Genomic DNA, 20,950 nt, shown 5'->3' with positions numbered 1-20,950 from the left:
CTGGAATAGTCGTGAGTGATTCCCCTATCAGGAAGTGTCCCGAGGTCAAGGCAGTGTAGTCGCTAGGATCGTCTGACAGAGGGCAAAGTGGACGAGAATTCAATACTGCTTCGATTTGAATTATCACAGTGTTCAATTCTTCATAAGTTAACAAAGTATCTCCGATCACTCGAGTTAGATGAAATTTCGTTGATTTTACAGCTGCCTTCCACTTTCCTCCAAAGTGAGGAGCTGATGGCGGATTGAAGATCCATTTAGTACCGTCCTTTGCTAGAATAGAAGCGAGTTCACGCAATTCCTTAGATGCTATACTAAAACGTTGTCGTAAAGCAATATCAGCGCCAACAAAATTTTTTCCACAGTCGCTTTGAAGGGTAGCGCAGATGCCTCGACGAGCAGTGAAGCGTTTGTATGCCGCAATAAATGCTTCAGTCGAATAATCGGTTACTATTTCGATATGTATGGCTGAAGTAGCTTGACACACAAAAATCGCAAGGTAACCTTTATAGTTTCGAGCCGCCCGCCCTCTCCAAGTTTTGAGCATGATGGGACCAGCATAATCTAACCCAGAATGTAGAAACGGTCTTGCTTGAGTAACTCGAGACATTGGAAGTTGACCCATAAGTTGCTGAGCTCGGATTCCACGATATCGAGCACAACGAATACATTTGAGAATGAAGGAGCGAATAGGAGCCCTGCCTCCAATGATCCAATATGTTTGACAGATAAAGCTCAATGTAACTTGCGTTCCCCCGTGAAGTGTGCGGCTATGAGCGTCGTCAATAATGAGTGTGGTGAGAGGGGATGTTCTTGGAAGGATGATGGGATGTTTTGATTCCATGGAAAGATCAGCGTAATGTAATCGTCCTCCAACACGTAAGAGTTTATCTCGATCCAGGAATGGGGTTAATTTAGCCATAGGATGAGATCGTGGAAAAGTGTCTCCTTTAGAAATAATCAGTAAATCATTAGCGAACCAAGAATGTTGCACTTGTTTGCACCAAAAATTTCGGCTTTGATGTATCTCTTCCGGTGTCAGCGGCCAAAAAAGAGAAGTTTGCGGCTTTTTCCTTAGACGAGACAGAACACGACGACAGAGAGCTGTGATTCTAAACAAGAATGATAAGGAGGAATATCTATCAAGCAGTGACCAATAAGGTTTCGGGGATGACACGGTAAGTGAGACCATTCCAGGTCGCTCTTCGAGATCGGTCTCTGGCGAAAGTTTACTAACAGCTTTTGGCCACAAGGAAGATGGTTCGGATAACCAACTGGGACCGTTCCACCAGAGATTGTGATTAATGAGTTGTTCTGGAGTTAGTCCGCGGGAAGCGCAGTCTGCTGGGTTCTGTTTTCCTGGTATGAAGTGCCACGATCCTTGGGGTAGCATCTCTTGAATAGCAGTAACTCTGTTCCGCACAAAATCTTTCCATCGCGATGGATGTGTGGTAATCCAGTAAAGAGTGACAGACGAATCAGTCCAAAGGTGTACAGGTACATCAGATAGATCCAACACTTTCTGAATATGTGTCATCAATTTCGATAATAGGAGAGCGGCTGAAAGCTCTAACCGCGGAATTGAAAGTAATTTAAGTGGAGCGACTCTAGTTTTTGCACTCACTAAGCGCACTAAATATTCATCATTGCCTTGTGAGACCCGAACGAACACCGCAGCAGCCATTGCCATAGAAGAAGCGTCTGAGAATCCATGAAGTTCTACTATACGTTTGGACGATCCAAGTCCTAACCATCTCGGAATAGAAAGCTTTTGAAGTGTGGTCAACTGAAGACGAAATGAGATCCAACGATCGTGTAACTCCGAAGGAACAGAATCATCCCATCCACTCTTGAGTAACCAAAGTTCCTGTAAAATTATCTTGCTCCGGATCATCACTGGAGAAATAAAACCTAGAGGGTCGTACATTTGAGCGATTTCAGAAAGTATCGTTCGCTTGGTAACTCGATCACGTTGCGATGATTTATCAGAAAAAAGGAAGGTGTCAGTCTCTGGATTCCAAATGAGCCCGAGAATTTTCACAAGGGATGGCTCAAATTCAACTGGAGAAGAAGATTCAGAAGAAGATTCGTTGCTACTGTCCGAAACTGGAGGCAATATTTCTTGATTGTTACTCTTCCATTTTTGCAAGGGAAAGCCGCCCGCCATACAAAGCTGTGTAACTTGGTGCACTATCTCTTTGGCCTCAGAGATTGTGTCGGCACCTCCAAAAGTGTCATCGATGTAGCGGCCTTTCTTGAGAGCTGGAACAGCTTTAGGAAAACGCGCACCTTCATCCTCAATAAGTTGTAGTACCGTTCGGAGTGCGAGAAAAGGGGCACATGTGAGCCCGAAAGTGTCAGTGGTGAGTCGATGAGGAGCAGGCTGACCTTCTGAATTGAACCAAAGAATGGATTGTAACGCCCAATCATCTGGGTGTACGGCAATTTGTCGGAACATCTTGACGATGTCCGTAGAAAAGATAAATCGATGTGTGCGAATCCAAAGTAGCACGTCGGAAATATCCGTCTGAAGTTTTGCACCTGAGTGGAGAATTTCATTAAGAGAAACTCCGGAGCTAGTACGACAGGAACCGTTGAATACCACCCGTAGTTTGGTGGTAAGTCTGTCCTCACGAATGACGCCATGATGTGGAAGATAAAAAGCAGGTGTACTATCTTCAGAGATGGGAGCTGCGACCATATGACCGAGTGTCAGATAATCTTTTAAAGATTCTTCATATCTCTGCTTATATAGTGGGTCTGAAGAGAAACGTCTTTTCAAGCCTAAAAAATATCTGAGTGCAATATTTCGAGAGCTCCCCAAGGAAGAAAGGGGTGACTTCAATGGGAGACGAACGATATATCGACCTTTTTGATCTCGTGAGTGTGTATTCACGAAATGTTGTTCACATGCCAATTCATCTGGCGTAAGGTTTGATCCAGGTAAGGAGATAGTTTCTTCTTGTTTCCAAAATCTGGTGAGTGACTCTTGAAGTTCATCATCAGTTGAGCAGTGTAGGATGCGCCCCTTTACAGGAGATCCGCCAGTGTCGATGGAACCAGATAAAATCCATCCAAAGATGGTCTGTTGAGCGAGGGGTTCGTTACCGCTTCCTCGTTTTATTCCTTCCAGGATGATAGACCCATAATAATCCGCTCCAATGATCATATCCACAGGACCGGAGATTGCAAACTCTGGATCTGCTAAAGAGAGTCCTTTGGTATGATTCCAGGATCGATTGTTGGTATAAAATGAAGGAATCTTGATAGTCAAAGTAGATAAGATAAAGGCTTTAATAATACATTCTGAAAAAGAATTGTGAATGGACTGTAGCCTAACGGTAACTAAGCCTCTAGTTTTCCCTGAATAGGTTCCGCCTATGCCGAGAAGAGGGATTGAAGCGGCACAACGTTTTAAGCGTAAACGTTGAGTAAGATCCTCTGTTATGAAGGATAATTCCGAGCCTTGATCGATAAGAATGCGTACAGTATATTGCACATTATTCAAACCAATAGCGATGGCTCGACAAGTAGCAAGAAGTGTCGTATTCCGTTGTAGAGAGGGTAGATCTCGAGGTCGACCTAACATTGCTAGTCATTCCGCATTGGATGTAGAAGAATCTTCAATCGTGGACTCCGGCTCCTTCTCGTTAATTTGAGAGAGAGCAACTGCTTTTCCACCCTGCACTTGACTTCCTTTACCGGGGTGAATTGAAGTATGATGTTGTTTTCCGCACTTCAGGCAACGTCTGGTACTTCGACAATTTCGTAGAGCGTGGCCTCCCAAACAATTGAAACATCTACGTTTTTGAGCAACAATATCGTATCGTTGATTACTGGTTTTAGATTGGAAAGTTGGACAGCCAGACAAATTGTGAGATGCATCACATAATGGACAACAAGGATAATTAGTGTTTGAATCAGAGGAGCCTACATGAACGGCGTTTCCGAAACGCGTCGAAGAACTGTGTCGATTTGAGTGTTCTTTGCTGCTGACTGCATTTGGATATTCCAAAGCCAAATTTTGCATCGCTTGAGTTCTTCCGATTACGAAATCCTCGAATTGTTTAAACGTCGGGAAAGTTGAAGTCGATCCAAGTTTTACCTCCCAAGCCTCTCGAGAATCCGCGTCGAGCAGCTTTACTAATAAATGAACTAGAATCGGATCCCAGTAGTCTACGAAGCATCCCAAGGCTCTCAATGCTCCGATTGATTCAGTAGCAGAAGCGAGAAGAGAACTGAGTCCAGAAGCTGCCTTTGTCTTCAAAGGTTTAAGATTGGTGAGACTATCTAAATGCGCGGAAATGAGAAACCGTTTATTTTCATAGCGTGTTACCAATGTATCCCACGCTATTTCAAAACTGTCACCAGACATCGGCAGATTGGTGACAAATTTTAAGGCTTCTCCTGACAGGGACGTCTTTAAATAGTGCATCTTCTCTACCTCTGGTATTTCTGCGTCATTTCGAATAATGGATGTGAATAAGTCGTGGAAAGACCTCCATTCTTGAAGTTTTCCAGAGAATTGCGGCAAGACGATTTTCGGCAAAGATTGATGTCGTCTGTACGATCGAGACGGCTCACCGGAATTTGATGTCGGACGACATGATCTAGACGGCTCACGAGAATTTGATGCCGCCGATGGCGTGGAAGAATGAGAGCTTTCCAATTCATCTCGTTGAGAGCGAAGTTTTGACTTAGCCAAAATATAAAACTTTTGACAACGTTCAAATATTTTATCTGTGATGTATCGGTGATCTTTTAGCCGTCTATCTCCCGAGCGGCATAAATCCACATGTTCCTCTCGAAAGTGTTGCCAGTTTTCGTCGAGTAATTCCAATCGAGCGTTAATAAGTTGAAGAGATGCCTCATCATGATCATCTTCCGTCGCTGCCTGCTGAATTAATTTGTATCGACTGCGTTGCAGCGAAATCCTTGTATCAATACTTGACATAATGTTAAGCACAACAATATCCGGCTCGAAGGACCAAAAAATGTTATGTGTTGACAATCTGGTTGGTGTTGTGCGAATGAGATTAAGAATGTCAGGAATGATGAAGAAGCGTAAAGAGCAAAAAAGTTTAACACAAAGAATTTAGGAACAGCATAAATATAGATCACAAGAATGAATTGTGCGTAGATCAAAGATGTTTAATATGAAAGACGTAGAAAAATCAGGAACGTAGAACGCAGGATGAATAGCGCGCAGATCAATGATGTTTATCGCGCAGGACGCAGGAAAATCAGAATCGTAGATCGCAAGGATGAATGGCGTGCAGAAAAATCAGGATCGTAGATCGCAAGGATGAATGGCGCGCAGAAAAATCAGGATCGTAGATCGCAAGGATGAATGGCGCGCAGGAAAATCAGGACTGAGTTAAATCTGTAAATAACAAATCCAAATAATTTAAAAGTCTCAAAAAAGGGGTATCAATTCGTCATTCGGCGTATTCGGTGTATCAACGTAATTCAGCATTATGATAAACTCAAAGCGGTGTATCAAAAACGTCATTCGAAATCTCTTTACAGTTTCGAACTATTCGTCATCAGCGGTGTATCAAAAAACATTCATTCGAAATCTCCTTACAGTCTCGAACTATTCGTCATCACGTAAGAGGTCTGAATCTTACATCGCAGTCTCGAACTGCTCGATCACCTTTAAAGGTGTACGCAAGAACATTCGTTGTCCTTCACCATAATATAAAGCTGATCGCAAAAAGCTACGCGGTAATCACGCAACATCGTGTTGCCCGTCATGACCTCGAACGTATGAATCCGCGGTTAACTCAATCGTAGTAAAGCTTACTATTACCTTTAAACTTCTATCTACCTTCTTACGTATAAAGACGACGAATTCGAATAATCCGCTATGACTCCATCATTCGAGCAATCCGCTATGACTCCATCGAATCTCCTTTCGAAACTCCCTTCGAAATGTTTCCGTCGAATCTCCTTTCTCCGTCGAATATCCTTTCTGTACGTCTCCGTCGAATCTCGCACTCCACTCTTTCGAACTCGCACTCTTTCGAACTCGCACTCTTTCAAACTCACACTTTTTCGACTTTATCCCTTTTATCTTTCGTTACGATATTTTCCTTTTCAAAATAGTTCGCGATATCGGAGAGAGAAGTAAGCAGACAGACAAGAAAAAAAAAAAACAACAACACGAGAAATTCATCGTTGCTAAAATCGATTCTCTGAAGCCGCGTTCGTTGATCGTCACGCTTTCCTCGATCGCGCTCGCGACGTCCAAACCGACGTTAAAGCGGCGTTAATTTCGAAACAACGAGTCTCAGGCAACGCTTGCAAATAATTGTGCGGCGTTCATGTTTGATGAAATTCGATACGAGCTCAACGGTGTGGAGATTGATCGCAACAGAAACGTTGGAATAACCAGTACCATCAAGAACTACGTATCGCTATCGTATAACGATTCTCAAATCTTGCGGAATGCTGGATGGGACGTTACATCGAGCATACCTGAAGGATACTTTAACTTTTGCGTACCGCTCAAGATGTTGCTAGGCTTTTGCGAGGATTACAAACGCGTCGTTGTTAACGCTCGTCACGAATTAATTTTGATGCGAGCGCGTAGCGATAACAATTGCATTGTAAGAAATCCGGCGACGGAGCCGGAAATTGAATTGTTTAAAGTACAGTGGAGAATGCCTCACGTCACATTAAACGAGGTCAATAAGCTATCCATGCTACGGGCTTTGGAAAGCGGACGATATCTTAGTGTTAGTTTCCGTTCGTGGGATCTGTACGAGTACCCAATGTTGCAGAGCACGACCAAGCATTCGTGGGCCGTCAAAACGGCGACTCAGCTGGAGAAGCCGCGGTACGTTATCTTTGCGCTGCAGACCGGCCGCAAGAATATCATGTCGCAAGATGTTAGCGTATTCGATGACTGTAACTTGACCAATGTGAAACTTTATCTAAACTCGGAATTTTATCCGTACGATGACTTGAATCTAGATTTTGGCAAAAATCGATACGCCGTCCTTTTCGATATGTACGCGCGTTTTTGTAAAGCTTATTACGGATACGACAGCTTCGATACATTCCTAACGGAAGGACCTTTTGTCGTCATTGATTGCTCGCGACAAAACGAATCTGTCAAGAGCGCCACCGTGGATGTGCGAATAGAATTTGATTGTAAAGAGAATGTACCGGCAAATACTACAGCCTATTGTCTCATCTTGCATGATCGTGTAATCGAATACTGTCCGTTGTCGAACGTAGTGCGCAAAATCATGTAAATTGCGATATCAGCAAATATTGCGATATAAGAGATACATATGTAGCGCGATAAGATACAGATTGCTTCGTCGTTTCGTTATGATCATACCAACGTTTGTCGATCTGCAAGGATTCACCGTCGGGATGAAATTTGTCGTAAAGGAGGTGGCGGTGCTGAGAAACGGGACCGTTTTGACACATTACATTTTTACATGTCCCATGCCATGGAGTCTCTTCGCGAAACCCGATAAGTCATGCGCTTCCTGGTTGATTGCAAATCACCATGGACTACGATGGGAGGACGGAAACGTGTCTTACAGCATGGCGAAGCACCTAATTACATCGGCTGTACTTGGAGAGGGTGACGAGACGTCGACTCTTGTGTACGTCAAGGGATGCCAGAAACGAGAATGGCTGGTGGATCTGCTTGAGAATAAAGCGAGAAGACATCTAAAAATTGAGACTTTGGATGCAGATTACGAAGATATCGAATCTTTAAATAATCTAGATGTTACTAATACTGTAAGATGCGGAAAACATGTTAAGAATTGCGCATTACAAAATGTATTAAAAATATTTAACTGGTGGTCGCAACACCAGAAAAAAATATGATTTTCTTTTTAAATAAACTATATATGTATATATAAACGTTTTATTTTCTTTTTTCACATACTTTGTAGTATAATATAGATGTTTTAAGTGCATGATAATTGTTTTAAAGATGTTTTAGTTGTTTTAAAGATGTTTTAGTTGTTTGATAGTTGTTTTTAACGATGTTTTAGTTGTTTGATAGTTGTTTTTAAAGATGTTTTAGTTGTTTCATAGCGGTTCAATAGCTGTTTTAGTTGTTTGATAACTGTTCAAGAGCTGTTTCATAGCTGTTTCATAGCGGTTCAATAGCTGTTTTAGTTGTTTGATAGCTGTTTTTAGCTGTTTCATAGCGGTTCAATAGCTGTTTGATAGCTGTTTTAGTTGTTTGATAGCTGTTCAAGAGCTGTTTGATAGCTGTTTTAGTTGTTTGATAGCTGTTCAATAGCTGTTTGATGGCTGTTTTTAGCTGTTTAAAAGAAGTTTGATAGCGGTTCAATAGCGGTTATACAGATCGCAGTTATACTGATAGCTGTATTTAGCTGTTTAATAGCTGTTCAATAGCAGTATTACAGATTAAACCATTGAAAGTTAATGGTGCGATATCGTTTTCAAGAATATGTCTCGCGGTGACTTCACGCACACGTGCAGGTATTCGCGCAAACGGGGGTCGGGGGCGAGCGAGAGAAACCGCGAGCGAGAACACGCGAGGGAAAGAGAACGCGAACGGGGGAAAGATAACGGGGGCCGGGAGCGAGAAACCGCGCGCGAAGGAGAGATAACGCGAGCGTGCCGTGTGACGTCACGCGGACTCCGCGGCGCGGCGAAACGCGAACGCGGGTCCCCTCGCCCCGCGGCGCCCGAAAACGCGAACGCTCCGCGGCGCGGCGAAAACGCGGATCCCCCCTCGCCCCGCGGCGCGGCGGAAACGCGGTCGCCCCGCGGCGCCGGAAAACACGGCGCGGCGAAAACGCGGTTCCCCCTTCCCCTCCCCCGCGACGCCTGAAAAACGCGGTTCCCCCCTCCCCCTTCCCCGCGGCGCCCAAGAACGCGGTTCCCCCCTCCTCCTATCCCGCGACGCCGAAACATGCGGGTCCCCCTCCCCCTCCCCCGCGGCGCCGAAACCCGCGGTTCCCCCCTCCCCCGCGGTCCCCCCGCCCGCGGTTCCCCCCCCCCGCCATTCACCCCCCCCCCTCGCCCTCGGTATGTGGTCTGGAACCGGCCTACCTTACCTATTATCGAACGTTAAATTTTTACAATCTCTGGGATTCGCGGTACGAAACATCTGAACGATGACTGAAATTCTTAACATCGGAGGCGAGCCGGTCTTTGACGATCGCATCGTCAAGATCGAGACTCACACGTACAACCCGTACGCCAACACAACGTTCGAGTATAGCGACGAGATACGAATACCCATACAACATCAGGATCTGTATACGTTGTCGTGCGAAAGTTTTCTCTACGTCGAAGGAACATTGACGGTGACCAGAGCAGCCGGCCAAGCCGATAACGTGGTATTGGGGAATAATTGCGTCGCGTTCATGTTCGATGAAATTCAATACGAGCTCAACGGTGTGGAGATTGATCATTGCAGAAACGTAGGAATAACCAGCACGCTCAAGAACTACGTAACGGTATCGTCCGACAGAAGCGTGATCCTGCGAAACGCGGGCTGGAAACCACATAATAACGCGAACGGATACTTCAATTTCTGCGTACCGCTCAACCTGTTACTGGGATTTTGCGAGGATTACAAACGCGTGGTGATCAACGCTCGTCACGAATTAATCTTGATACAATCGCGCACCGACAACAATCGTCTGATGGGAAGTCTCGCGTTGGAGCCTACTGTCAAACTACTCAAGATACAGTGGCGAATGCCTCACGTGGTATTGAGCGAGGTCAACAAGCTGTCGATGCTGCGCACCTTGGAAAACGGACGATATCTAAGTATGGGTTTCCGTTCGTGGGATCTGTACGAGTATCCCCTGTTGCAGAACACGACCAAGCACTCGAGGGCCATTAAGACCGCGACTCAGCTCGAGAAACCGCGATACGTCGTCTTCGCTCTGCAAACGGGTCGGAAGAACGTCATGTCCGCGGACACGAGCCGATTCGACGACTGCAAATTGACCAACGTGAAACTCTACCTAAACTCGAAAGTCTATCCGTACGACGATTTGAATTTGGAATTTGGTAAACACAGATGGGCGATTCTGTATGATATGTACGCGCGTTTCTGCAAGGGCTATTACGGATATGAATATCTCGAGCCGAGTCTCACTGTTTCGACTTTTCTACGTAACGGCCCGTTTGTGATCATCGATTGCTCTCGCCAAAACGAATCTGTCAAGAGCGCCACCGTGGATGTCAGACTAAAATTCGATTGCATGGAGAACGTACCGCCGAATACTTCCGCGTACTGTCTCATCATACACGATCGCGTAATCGATTACAATCCGTTGACCAACGTAGTGCGCAAAATAGTCTGAGTGTTCGCGGCAACGTCGACGAAAATTTTCTTTCTCTTTAACTCCCGATACAAATTTATGCGAGGGAAAAAAAGGGGAGCAGGATATAAAAATCAGAGTGTCGCGGAACGCGCGTCATTCCTCTCGATTCACGCATCGAAGAAAGAGAGATATCTCTTCATGCCCGCACCAACGTTTGTCGACCTGCAAGGTTTCGTCGTCGGGATGAAATTTGTCGCAAAGGAGGCGGCGGTGCTGAGAAACGGGGCCGTTCTGGCACATTACATCTTTACATGCCCCATGCCGTGGAATCTCCTCACAAAATCCGACAAATCGTGCGCTTTCTGGTTGATTCGCAATCACCATGGATTACGATGGGAAGACGGAAACGTGCCGTACAGCAAGGCGTGAAGCGTTTAATTACATCGGCCGTGCTCGGTGAGGAAGAGGACGACAACGATGACAACGATGACGACGATGACGACGACGACAACGACGACGACGACGACGACGACGACGACGACGACGACGACGACGACGACGACGACGACGACGACGACGACGACGACGACGACGACGACGACGACGACGACGACTCTCGTGTACGTCAAGGGATGCCACAAACGAGAATGGCTGGTGGATCTGCTTGAGAATAAAGCGAGAAACCTAAACATCGAGACTCTGGATGCAAATTACGAAGATATCGAATCTTTAAATATTCTAGATGCTACCAATACTGTGCGATGTGGAAAACACGTTAAGAATTGCGCGTTGCAAAATGTATTAAAAATATTTAACTGGTGGTCGAAACGCTAGAAAGAATTGTCATCTTTAAAAAAAAAAAAATTTTATATGTATGTGTAAATTTTATATTGTTTAATTTTCTTTCTCCTTTAGTCGATAGTGTACAAAATTAAAGAATAACTAGGTATACGTGACGAATTCTATAACTCGATAGCTTCGAGGGGGGGTATCAGTTTTAGATGAACATGTTTGAACATGTTTGTCGGTTGATGTCATGTAAAGGGGGAGGGAGGATATACGTCTTAATAAAGAAAAAACATTCTTAGTCCCCTCTCCTGAAATTCAGAGCGCTAATTGGGCGTTCCAGAAACATTATTTTCCCCCTCCTTTATCATAGTTTTTTGGAAGGGTTATAGTGGGTGCTGTCGCGTATACTCGATTAATTTTATACGACTAGTCTCGTATCGACTGCTTGTGCAAACGGTCCGCTTCTCATAACCAAGAGAAAGAATGTATTCCGTTGGAGGAAGCAACGGCGCGGCGGTAACAGCAGTGGCAGTAGACGTATGAATAATTACGTGCCGATTCCCGATGTTGAAACTCCAACGTGTGAAAACAAGTAAGTTTTGTATAATTTATAAAGATTTATATTTTTTATATCTTTTTTGCGAATTGTATTATTTTGAAAGTAATCTCATTATTTTTTTCTATAGCATTTCGTTGGAGCATCGCGCGGTTCGTATACGAGGCAGACGATACGCATTGACAGCAACAGCTTATAAATATTTGGATATTGGGATCAACGTGGGACCTATGTCCTCTGTGGATATACATATTGGCGATAACCGAGGCAATCGGATAATTCTGCCTCATGCAACATGGGTGACGTTCATCGAAAGACGTGCGGATATTCAGCAACTCGTGCAGTCACCATTGCATGCAGGGCCATCATCGCTAGCTTTTCGAGATCTGGAACTCGTTAAAATACGTGACGCAAATATTGTAAAATTGGCCTCGTGCGACACCAGCTTGTACATGAAAGCGTCAACCGTACTCTTCTTGTTCGAACTAGAACATTGCGTCGAGAATGTGTATTTTCAACTATGCCAAAATGTTCATGGCGTAAGTGAAAAATTTAAACAATTTGTAATCATTTTAAGTCAAAATTGTATCACCGATAAATGTAATGCAGTTAGAATCTTGCGTGAATTTTATGATAAGAATTCAATTATTGATTGTGAACTGTTGGCGAATGCTGCAAATAATATTGTACATGATGCATTACATGAGAAATAAATGTATATATTAAAATGCATATCACTGTATCTAAAATTATCATTCCTTCTCCCAATTATTTATTATAATGAAAAGAGACGCGAAGGGGCCCGAGCGAGAGAGGACGCGAACGAAGAGACGCGAGCGACAGAGAACGCGAGCGAGAGAGGAAATTTATATACATTATTATACTGTATATCTATATACGATATTTCGCCTTTGTAACGCGCGACGACATAGTTGAATGGCGCCGCGAAACACCGATAAGCGGCTCTTCCTATAACAGAAAAATAAAGAGGAGAGACCGCGACGGTTAAATCATAAAATTTTTGGTCGAGTACCTACGTCGACCATCGATGCTCGGCCATCTACAGTGCGAGATGATATTCGTTATTGAGTTGCGTTGCCGCGCTTATGCCGTCTAGTGTTTATAAAATCTAGCAGCCTGTCATCGGCGCTCGCCTTTGTAACGCGCGACGCCATAACCGAATGGCGCCTCGAAACACCGATAAGCGGCTCTTCCTACGAAGAAAAGTGAAAAGGACCGCGGTGTCACGCTAGTCGCAGGTCATAAATTATAGCCGCCTGCCATAGGCGCTCGCTCGCATTTGAAGTGTGGAATGACATTTGTTTATAAATACTATCGGCCGAACATCGACGCGAGGCGGCATTTGTTTATCGAACATGTCCCGACGCGCTCGCCTGATCCCTGGATCCCTTCCCCTCCCCCCTAGGACCTCCTCTATCTCGAAGCCCTTCCCCCTCCACCCTCACCAACCATATGGCGGGAACGCAGATCACCCCCCTTTCAGATTCTCCACCCGGGTGCCCCAAGCCACCCAAGCGCCGTTCAGATTCTTTCTATTTCACCCAGGTGGCGTCCGAGTGTATCGTTCAGATTCCCCGCCAACACACCCGGGTGAGGGGAGAAAGCACTCTGTCTCTGACACAGGGTGCCGGCGGGTAGATTTTGCCGTCGAAAGAAAAGTGCGCGAATAGCAAACTGAACACTGAAGTGAGGGAAAGGGTGCTTAATTTTACAATATGAATCGTAAGCTCCTGGTCACGGAGAATGGTTCTCCACTTATTGAGAATAATAAACTGGTCGTATGGAACGATGATGGTAAGTTATTTACTGATGTGATTTTATTAACGTTCTGAACAACAGGAGGTTATGGTGAATGGTTTCTTCATCTGGGCCACATTCGACATAAGTCTAAGTTTATGTCAACGTACAAAGAAATTCGTTACGTACTTAACGTAACGTAGCTTGTACGGTGGACTTATGCAATTCTTTGTCAATCTTCAAATGATTTATTTTTCTTTTATTTCAACAGATAATTGTCCGGTGTACCTTGATTTAACACCTGAAAATCTAGCATCTTTCAATCTGCGTGTTGAAATAAATTCCTCAGGCGAGTTATTGGTTTTAGTAACTTCTGTTTTACTAAATATTGTATGTGAGACTATTTTATTCGACAAATCTTTAAAGATACATAATATATTAGTTGTATTTCTTATGCGACCCAGCTGGCCAAGTTTATTGATATTCAATTAATATTAAATAATAAATTTTAATTAAATAGTGAATTGAATATTAATAAACTTGGCCAGCTGGATCGATATAAGAAATACAACCAGTTGTTTTTAATTATTTTCTGATTTAATAACTTAATTATTTCTCAAATAATATATTTATTGGTAAACAGGTGAGACTTCAGTGCCAGAAACAGAACTGTTGTTCGATGAACAGCCTGTTGTAAATTCTGAAGAAAATAAAAAGTCAACAGTTAACATCTCTGGCAAGAAAGGTAAAACATACGCATTTTTTTATATTGTAATTTTTTTCTTCTTATGCACTTTGTCTGCTTTATTCATTACCAATTCTTTTTTTTGCCACAGGTGCAGCGTCATGGAAGGATGATTATGCCGTTAAAACTCTCATTGACGAATGGAAAGGACATGAGAGCTATTTCAAGAGCACTACCATTACTAACAAAAAAGTCTGGGAAATGATAGCTAGCAAGTTAAAAAAAGAGAACCCATTCTGGAACTATACCGGACAGCAATGTGAAGACAAATTTAAGGACCTTAGAAAACACTATGTAAAAGCTAAGGATCAGAATGAGAAGGGCAGTGGTCTTCCAGTTGCTACATGCAAGTTTTATAACGAAATGGATGATGTTCTTGGCGATAAGCCAGCTGTGAAGCCTGTGTCCATAGCTTCAACACTAAAGAGGCGTAATGAATTTGATACTCAGAACTGTTCAAGTGCATCTTCTGTACTCATAGGCAGCAGTGAAGGCGACAGTGAAAATGGATGTATTTCTACTCCTAAATCTAAAAAAAAGAAAAGTATTACTGAAAGAAACATTGAAAGGCTACTTACCATAAGAACAGAGGAATCTAAGAAAAAAGAAGAGGCGCAACAGAAGAGGCACACTGAGCGTATGGAGCGACAGGATCGTGCCATTGAGGTTTATCAAAGTGCAATGAACCGACTCCTAGAGAAGTTATAGGAGTTGTAAGTGGTGTATAGTTTTTCTCTGTTTTGACAATGTGCATTACTTTCTTTAATTCCTCTCTTATTTTTTATTGTGGAGTTCCACATTATTGAAGCACTTGACACTTCCGTTGGCTACTAGAGAGACCAAGAAGGTCTATGACCAAAGATTAAATTAATGTATGATTTCGTTATTTGATACAGTTCTCCAGCTAGTCTGAGATGATTTCCGTTTATTGTGCAATTTTTGTTTTGTTCCTAATTTGCATTTACTCTTAATATTACTCTTATTATTATTTAGTAGTATTCTTTTTTTTTATATTAATCTTTAATAGTTTAAGTACTTCAGTCTCTTAAGTTGTAAAAAATCAAACACATAATTGTGTGAAATTAATTGTATATAATTATAGAAGAGTTTGATTTTTTAAGGATGGTCCTACCTCAAATATTTTTAAGATTTTTTTAAAATATTGTCAGCTCTTATGTACCTCCTATATTTTTATGTTAAAAGTATAAAATAATTTAGACATAATTTAATAGTAAGAATGTAGGATATTAATTATCATACAAAAGATATAGGAGTTACATTTTTTTGTGATTGATGCTACCTCAAGTATTATTGGGGTTATTAGATTCTTTGCATATGTTGTCAATTCAGGTATTTAGTATGATTTAATGATTAAAGACTGAGAAACACTTTGAGTTATGTTAAGGATATATATATTTTTTGTAATATATGATTTTAAATATATAAGTTCTAAGGATATATATTTTCCAAGTAAAATGACATGATTGAGAATAAATACAGTTCTATAACAAATATTTATGCTTTGATTCAATTACTTTAGTTTCCATCAAGAAACCTTGTTTACTGACAAAATAATACATGATTAGAAGTGTTACATGACTATACTAAACTAAACAAGCGTTGCGAGATAATTCCTTCTTGCCACACCACCAACATCATCTTCATCTGCCACTAGGTCTTGAACAGCATGGACTTCATTTTTCTGGCCTTCTATGATGTATTCTTCTATGTTTTCATCAAGTTTTTCGAGGCAGATGTTGTGAAGAACTGTGCAAGCAATTATCACAAAAGGGATCATGTCCGTTCTATTCATGTCTAGATACTTCAGCCTCCGAAATCTTCCTTTCAACAATGCAAAAGCCCGTTCAATGACTTGCCTAACTTTAGACAGTATGTCGTTGAATCTTTTTTGAGCCTGCAAAGGAAAATGTCCTGATAATTTCATGGTTTGGACATGCAGCAAAAAAATTAAAAATGTTTACCATGTGAGAAAAACTAAAAAATGAAAAACTAATATGATTGTATAGATACAAACACCGATGATCCAAACAAAGTATGTGCGTACGGTGTACCGGGAAATCTCAGTTGCGCACAGAATAATTCAGACACAGCAGGTTGATGAATCGGACACAATAAGAACCCATAGCGGTTAGAATCGGATACAATGCTAATCGGACATAATTTCACATGGGTTTGTAATTTTCTACGCAAATCGAGATCTACACATATCGACCGGTGCTTTAAGGGTCGATTGTTCCAACCTGTTGGTAAACTACCTAATAGTTAAATCATATATATGTCTTTGTTTATTCTTTACATTAGACAAAGATAGATATATGATTTAACTACTAGGTAGCTTACCAATAGGTTGGAACAACCGGCCCTAAATCATTGACAAGGTCTATAACTGTACAATTACATATAGGTTTACAACTTTCCGCACGAAGCGAAGTTTGTTTCACCTCGTCGATAGAAATTGTGTCCGATTGGCCCTGTGTCCGATTCCAACCGCTGTTTGTCCGTTTCTTATTATGTCCGATTAATTCAACCTGCTGTGTCCGATTTGTTCTGTGCGTAACTGGGACTCATTCGTATGTACTTACCGCTGTAAGATTACCACGATCACGAAAAGCAAAAATACACCAACGCAAGACAGGGTAAGCTTTGTCACCAATGATGTATTCCTCGTTAGGGAAATATAACTGTCTATCCCTCTGCACTTCTGACCAAAGATCAGAATTCCTGAACACCCTTATATCACCGACAGATCCTGGGTAACCGGTAAAGCAATCCAGAAACACCAACTCAGAGTCGCATATAACCTGAAGTATAACAGCATAGTTTTTCTTGTACGTCTTGTAGGACAGAGAGTCTTTCTGAAAAAAAAATCATGGCAAGTTTAAGCATATCCGGTGTTACGTCCAACCCCGGGATTAGGATGTGAAAATCTGGAAAGCAAGGAAAAGGGCTAGCCAGAGGGGTCGGGGGAAGGGAGGACGCAGCCAGGTACTTACAAATGTCGCTCGCAGGTACGCGCTCGGAGATGCGTGGCGCGAGCCGAACGCACTTTTATGACTCAGAAAGGGTCAACGTCTGTAAAGACCTTAGGACGCCTTTCATGAGCGGTGCGATCGTCGGTCCTTTTTCGAGTCAGAGAATTTAATCCCTTTAACTCAGGATCGGACCTCGTGCGATTTCGAGAGGTGGAGGAGTAGGGTTAGAGGTTTTTTAGTTATAAATCTCAATGCAGTTTGAAATTAACATTTAACATAAGCTAAACATTTTATTACAATAAAATATTCTATTACAATAATATAAGCTAGGTGAACAATAAATAAGAATTAAGCAGATAAACTGAATATAAGTGTGAATGTCGGATATGTGTGTAGCGTGTGTAGATTCTTCTTGGGTGGTACATAAGTGCGGGGAGGATTTTTAAGGGAAAACCTATTTGGGAATGGCCATTCTGCCCGCCATTATCACAATTATTTACGGAATGAAGTTACATAAATTTAGCTAAATGTAAGAGTGCGTGTGGTGTGTGTTAAACTAAAATTAAGTCACAATTAAAACAAATATATGGAGGTGTTTGCGGGGTGATACAAGAATTTATGAATGGAAAATAAGGATACCGCCATTGAAATAAAATTAAATTAGTTGTAGGGGTGCGGTGTGTGTATTAAAACAAATAATTAGTCAAGAGTAATCATCTCGGGAACGACTACTTCCTCGTGGTCGAGAGTCGAGGCGGTCGAGGAGGTCGGGGACGGACTTCGGGAAGAAGAGGGGGAATCGGGAGGTTCTAGGAAGCGGACTGGATCGGGGTTAACGGGGACCACGCGAGGCAAGACCACGCGAAACGGACCCACACGGCAAATAGGGCGATGTTCGACTAGTGGGCGGGAGGGTAGGACGACTGGGCGATAGGGCTGAATGGTAGTGGGACAATCCTGGTTTGAACAACCAGGTTCTTTCGTAGAAACTACTAGGGGCGGTGGGGTGGCGAGTCGCGGAGGACTGGCGTTGAGCCGCTCCCGGGGGAGTTCGACCTCCCGTCGCGCCCGCTTGTTCTGGCGATTTCGGTGTCGCCTAATTGTGCGGAGATTCGGTCCTTGAGGGGCCAGGGCTATCGGGTCCACTAAAAATATTTACTTATTTTTAGTCAATCTCTCTCGGACTCGGTCGGAAGCGAACAAAAGGAAATCGTCGAACTTAGGGGGGGGGAGGTCAGTGGACAGTCTGGGCCCACGACAACGACGAGACGCCGGGAGCCAAGTCAGGCCTGCCACAACGCCAACGACCGCTGGGAACTCGATGCCTACACTAACCGACCCACGAGCATAAGCTCAGGGAGGTCAGTGGACCAGCTGAGTCCACGACAGCGGCGAGACGCCGGGAGGCAAGTCAGGCCCACGACAACGCCAACGACCGCTGGGAACCTGATGTATACACTGACCGGCCCCAAATATATAATGACCTTCCGAGGGACCGATAATCGATAGACCGTTTAAGAAGGGGGGGGGCAATAACGCGGAAAAAGCAGGATCAAGAAATTTACGGGACTTACTACTTGATGAGTTCAAAAACGAATGGGTTTCTTCTGGGTGTCGCTGGTGGATGAGTCGAAGCGACTGAAGTGCTGCTGGATCTTTTGCACAGACTCTAAGTGCGAAATCGTGACTCGAAAACGGAAGAGATCACGATTATATTGCCGAAATGCAGACTAAATCTTCAGAGGCCTGAAGAGACTGAGAAGTTTTGAGAGAGGAGTGTCGCAATCTCGGGGTTTATATAGGAAAATGTAGGGAATGGAAGGGGTGGTTTTCATGTGGGGTGTGTCTGGTTTATTGTTTAAAGAATTTCGGGTTGGCGGGATGTTTCTAATTTTGTTTAACGGATTTTTTTATTGGTTGAGATGTTCCTCACCCAAGAGGTAGATTCTTAAGTTTTCGCCTATCCTGGGAAGCTAGAGACGGTTATCGATTTTTGCGGTTTTTCATTGGTGAGCCCCCCTCTTGGCCTCCACTGTCTTATTGGGGGTGTAACCCATCGGTTCTTTCCAGTGACGCATTTGTTTTTCGGCTATCTCCGATTTCTTTTTTTTATTAGGGTTCCTTACTTATCTCGCGACCCTGTGTCTATGTTGACAGACGATCCATACTTCTAAATTTTAAGTGCAGTTTTATTGCAAACAGAAACTTCCGCCACGTGCTCTTAAGATTTCTAAAACCACGTATTAGGTTTCGTTTCTGTTTGTCGGAACATCGCACGGCCAGTTTTGAGTGAGTCGCGCGATATAATACAGATCCCCATCATCCCTCGTCTCAAGTTAAGGCTCCTTTCTGCGCGTTGTATCGCCGGATTTATAGTTATGAGCCAGACAAGGTTGACAAGAATCTGGTCACTATATCCCCCGTCTGTTAGTAATTTATCATCTGAGAGGTTGCTTTTAGTTGCCCAAGCAAATAGGTAGTTTGATCATAAAAAAAGGAATGCGAGGAGATCTAACCTCACCCCGATCGATAACCGTCCGTACTTGGCTTGTTTATTCTAATCTTAGGGCTATCTTAGGCGCATAAGGATTCCCGCGAAAAAGGGATATCGTGGAGTCTGCAGGACGTAACACCGGTATTCAGAGATAATGTTTATTTTTATTTCAAACTTGCTCAACAAATTTTACGCATAAAATCATATTATGATTAGAATATTGGAAAAACTCAACAAAATAAATATTTGCATTGTCTTTTAAACTAAAAAACTTACATGTGGCTGCTTTATGGAAATGTGAGTACCATCCACAGCTCCAATTATGTCAGGTAGCACTGACAACCTCTGAAATTTCTCTTTCACTGTTGCTAATCTGTCTCCTCTTGGCCACTGTACGACATCTCCAGCGATGTCGTTCAAGGCTTGTACAACTCTCATAAAACTGACACTTAGTGAGCTTTTGCCCATATCAAATCTTTCCCCTACAGACCTGAAACAAATATATTTATTTACAGGCAAGGTTCATACTTCATACTCACATAGTTCTAATTTTCTTGGTCGTAAATCACATATCAACATAATACACTTTAAAACCTGTAATTACATAGTTTTCACTGTCTCTTTAAAAAAATATTTTAAGAGAAACTTACCTGTAGGAGTCTGGTGTAGCCAGCAACCAAAGGGTTGCAAGCAATTGCTTCCTGACTGGAATGGGAGGTTTCACACCAATATTTCCTTGCAAAGTTGGTGCCAATCTCTGTTCGAGCCGATTGTACGTTGTAGGTGTCATGCGAAAATGCTGTCTGAACTGTTCATGATGAAATTGTGGGATTGTACGTTCTATATAATCTAAAATTCTTGCAGGTTTACGTTGGGGTCCTCGCAACTACAAATGTATTCGCATATCCAATCATCGTCAGAGGCATCACTATCATTACTGCTGTCACTATCACTTTCCATTATCTCTTGTAAAAAATTATTGCTAATAGTCACAGCCAATGCTACAATTCCTCGGTGATCCATTAAAGTTAGGTATTTGTTGTTAGACGTTTTGTTTGTGTGGCGCCTTCATACGGACCCTAGGTGCGTTCAGATTCTCCAGCCTACCGAGGCCACCCGACAGTAGCTCCGCCCACTCACGGTCCACCCTACCCTTACCCTCAGAATGAAAAATCTGAACGCACCCGGATGACGGCGGCGCTAGAGTCCTCCCCCCCCCGGCAGACCTTTCGGCCGCGAGTCTTCCCCCCCCGCCCCTTACCCCCCTGAGATCCCCGGCCTAGAATTCTTATTTTTATGCCTACTATTACCATATATTATATGTGCGTGTGT

At 43.0% G+C, this 20,950-nt stretch overlaps 4 protein-coding genes across 4 annotated transcripts; 2 read left to right on the top strand and 2 right to left on the bottom strand.

Annotated features, from left to right (window-relative positions):
• Positions 1–3,592: 3,592 nt before the first annotated feature.
• LOC143907683 (uncharacterized) lies at positions 3,593–4,432 on the bottom strand. The gene has a single exon (XM_077424568.1). It carries the CDS (start codon positions 4,430–4,432, stop codon positions 3,593–3,595), a length of 840 nt encoding a protein of 279 aa, XP_077280694.1.
• Positions 4,433–9,119: 4,687 nt separating this feature from the next.
• Positions 9,120–10,322, top strand: LOC143907682 (uncharacterized). Its single transcript, XM_077424567.1, has 2 exons — positions 9,120–9,590; positions 9,702–10,322. Exons 1-2 carry the CDS (start codon positions 9,120–9,122, stop codon positions 10,320–10,322), a joined length of 1,092 nt encoding a protein of 363 aa, XP_077280693.1.
• A 2,980-nt stretch (positions 10,323–13,302) lies between these two features.
• On the top strand, positions 13,303–15,116 carry LOC143907654 (uncharacterized). The gene is made up of 4 exons (XM_077424533.1): positions 13,303–13,443; positions 13,658–13,735; positions 14,030–14,131; positions 14,223–15,116. The coding sequence occupies exons 1-4, from the start codon at positions 13,365–13,367 to the stop codon at positions 14,837–14,839; spliced, it is 876 nt and encodes a 291-aa protein (XP_077280659.1). The 5' UTR covers positions 13,303–13,364; the 3' UTR covers positions 14,840–15,116.
• Positions 15,117–15,609: 493 nt separating this feature from the next.
• Positions 15,610–20,691, bottom strand: LOC143907696 (uncharacterized). The gene is given in 5 exon segments (XM_077424578.1): positions 15,610–16,046; positions 16,735–17,007; positions 19,895–20,108; positions 20,269–20,530; positions 20,533–20,691. Coding segments are annotated over 5 exon segments (1,164 nt in total). The 5' UTR covers positions 20,642–20,691; the 3' UTR covers positions 15,610–15,740.
• Positions 20,692–20,950: the final 259 nt, after the last annotated feature.

This window comes from Temnothorax americanus, unplaced genomic scaffold (genome assembly GCF_048541705.1).
Source record: "Temnothorax americanus isolate GAGA-0224 unplaced genomic scaffold, ASM4854170v1 Scaffold86, whole genome shotgun sequence".
NCBI classification, from domain to species: Eukaryota; Metazoa; Arthropoda; class Insecta; order Hymenoptera; family Formicidae; genus Temnothorax; species Temnothorax americanus.
Note: the sequence above shows the minus strand (reverse complement) of the source record. Positions and strands in the feature narration are given on the sequence as shown.